The following is a 2,256-nucleotide window of genomic DNA, read 5'->3' on the forward strand; positions in this document are numbered from 1 at the left end:
CCCCCCTGACCGAAAACGACAACCGCGCTCTCAGCCACCAGCCCGCTTTGCGCGCGCACCTCCGCACCTGAGTATTTTCCACACTGCTCCTCCTCTGAGCCTCGGTGTGCTGTTGTTTTTCCTTCTAGTTGGAGAGTCTCTCCTCAGCCAGCCTTCCTGTGGTTCTGAGACCCCTAATTGTTAACGTGGGTCTGACCACCATAAGGAGCTACCAGAATCCAGAAGTGGTGGACGCCAGGAGTGATGGGCAGTGAGGAGCAGGGGTGTCGAGTGGCGGGCAGTCAGGAGTAGGGGTGTCCAGGAGTGGTGGGCAGTCAGGAGCAGGGGTGTCCAGCAGTGGTGGGCAGTCAGGAGTAGGGGTGTCCAGGAGTGGTGGGCAGTCAGGAGTAGGGGTGTCCAGCAGTGGTGGGCAGTCAGGAGTAGGGGTGTCCAGGAGTGGTGGGCAGTCAGGAGTAGGGGTGTCCAGCAGTGGTGGGCAGTCAGGAGTAGGGGTGTCCAGGAGTGGTGGGCAGTCAGGAGTAGGGGTGTCCAGCAGTGGTGGGCAGTCAGGAGTAGGGGTGTCCAGGAGTGGTGGGCAGTCAGGAGTAGGGGTGTCCAGCAGTGGTGGGCAGTCAGGAGCAGGGGTGTCCAGGAGTGGCAGGTAGGCAGGAGCAGGGGTGTCGAGTGGCGGGCAGTCAGGAGCAGCGGTGTCCAGCAGTGGCGGGCAGTCAGAAGTAGGGGTGTCCAGGAGTGGCGGGCAGCCAGAGGAAATCTGTCAGTTTGGCAGGGACCCACGCGGCAGTTTGGAAGCAGAAAGCCATGACTGTTCAACATTTCAAGCCCTGACTATTCTTTTCTCTTTTTTTTCAGCTTAAAACAAAAAAAGTTTTTTTTTAAATATATTACACAGGAGCAGCTGAATGAGGTCATTCTGTCAAGCCCTGACTTTTCACTTCCCGAAAAGCAAGGACATTTTTTTTGGAATCGTAGCTATTAATATCCCTCCATTCTGGTTTTACTTGCTTATGGCAAATATCATTATTGTTTGGAGTAGTCAGAGGCATCTCAGGGTATCATAAATGGCTCTCTACCACCACTCCCGCCCCCACCCCAACCACCACCACCCAGGACTTGAGCAGCAGTACAAAAACTCAACTCTCGTCGTGATATGCCTAGAAGAAGGTCATGGGCAACCGTGTCCGCACTGTGTCACGATGGCAAGGGAGCTCAGGGCCCAGGGGCCCAAAACGTTGGTCCAAACCACAAAGCCTCCGGAGGCTGCATGCGGAGGGCCCCGGCTGCTGAAGCCCCAGTCCACCCAGGTGACCCACATGCAAGCTGGGCATTTTCCAAAGCTTTTGCCAATTGGAGACGGTAAACCAACACCGAAGCCACAAAAGCAAAAAACCTTCGAACAAAAATGGAAAGTCTTCCCTTCCACCAGTCAAGATACTAGAGAGCCAGGCGTGGCGAGGCTAGGGAGCTGCGGGCAGGCGGGAGTCGGGATTCTCCGGCTGGGGCTCCCAGGGGTAACCCGGGCATCTTCGCTGCCAGCTCAGTCCAGGCGGCGGAGGCCCTCGAGGTGGGTGCGTGCAGGGGCTGTCAGTCCAGCAGGGCTGACTACCGGGCACGTTAGGCCCCTGCCCAAGCGCAGGGCCTCGGCTCCACTCGGCTGTCATCCATCGGGCGACGCGCCAATCTCCCTCCCGACACCAATGTCACAATCCAAGAAAAAAAAACAGTTCATCTTGGAAAGTTTGATCCCTTTCCCCACCCCCCACCCCCCGAAACCAGATTCTTTTAAAGGCGGCATTAATAGCAAGGGAGAGCTAGATGTAACTCCCCGGCTTCGGTCAAATAAACCGGGGAGAACAAAGAAGGCGAAGAAGCTAACGCGATCCAAGCCTAGGCGTCCGGGGCGCAACCCCTGCCTCTCCCCCATCCGCCAAGACTCGAGCAGCAGGGGGCGGGGAGCACCGGGTCCCTCCCGTGGGAGACCTGGAAGACGCGGAGGCGCATCCCGAGCGGGGACGGGTTACCTTTCACCGCAGACTCACAAGTTCCCCGGCGCAACTTTGCCCTCCACATGAGGCGATCATGGCTAGTTCAGTGCCGCGGTGGGAAGAGGCGGCCGTCAGGCAGCGCGCAGGGCATGGCGTGGGGCTGCGCGGGGAAGCGGCGCCCGACCATCAGCCCCATTCACACAGGAAGAAGGGAAATGCCAGGGCTTCACCTCCAGCCCCAAACCCGCCCACCGCTGCTGGGTCCTAGAGCGTC

At 58.6% G+C, this 2,256-nt stretch overlaps 1 protein-coding gene across 3 annotated transcripts in view; it reads right to left on the reverse strand.

Annotated features, from left to right (window-relative positions):
- The window catches only part of AMOTL1 (angiomotin like 1), a 148,794-nt gene that overhangs the window by 94,508 nt on the left and 52,030 nt on the right, over positions 1–2,256 (reverse strand). Inside the window, exon 1 of one of the 3 annotated variants that reach the window (XM_005883058.2) lies at positions 2,037–2,250. The exons of 1 other annotated variant lie outside the window; for it this stretch is intronic. In XM_005883058.2, the coding sequence (XP_005883120.1) occupies positions 2,037–2,067 (31 nt within the window). In that variant the 5' untranslated portion in view covers positions 2,068–2,250. Of the gene's footprint in view, positions 1–2,018; positions 2,251–2,256 lie in introns of those variants that run through there. One more of the 3 variants, XM_005883057.2, reaches the window with a different exon arrangement.

This window comes from Myotis brandtii, unplaced genomic scaffold (genome assembly GCF_000412655.1).
Source record: "Myotis brandtii unplaced genomic scaffold, ASM41265v1 scaffold76, whole genome shotgun sequence".
NCBI lineage: Eukaryota > Metazoa > Chordata > Mammalia > Chiroptera > Vespertilionidae > Myotis > Myotis brandtii.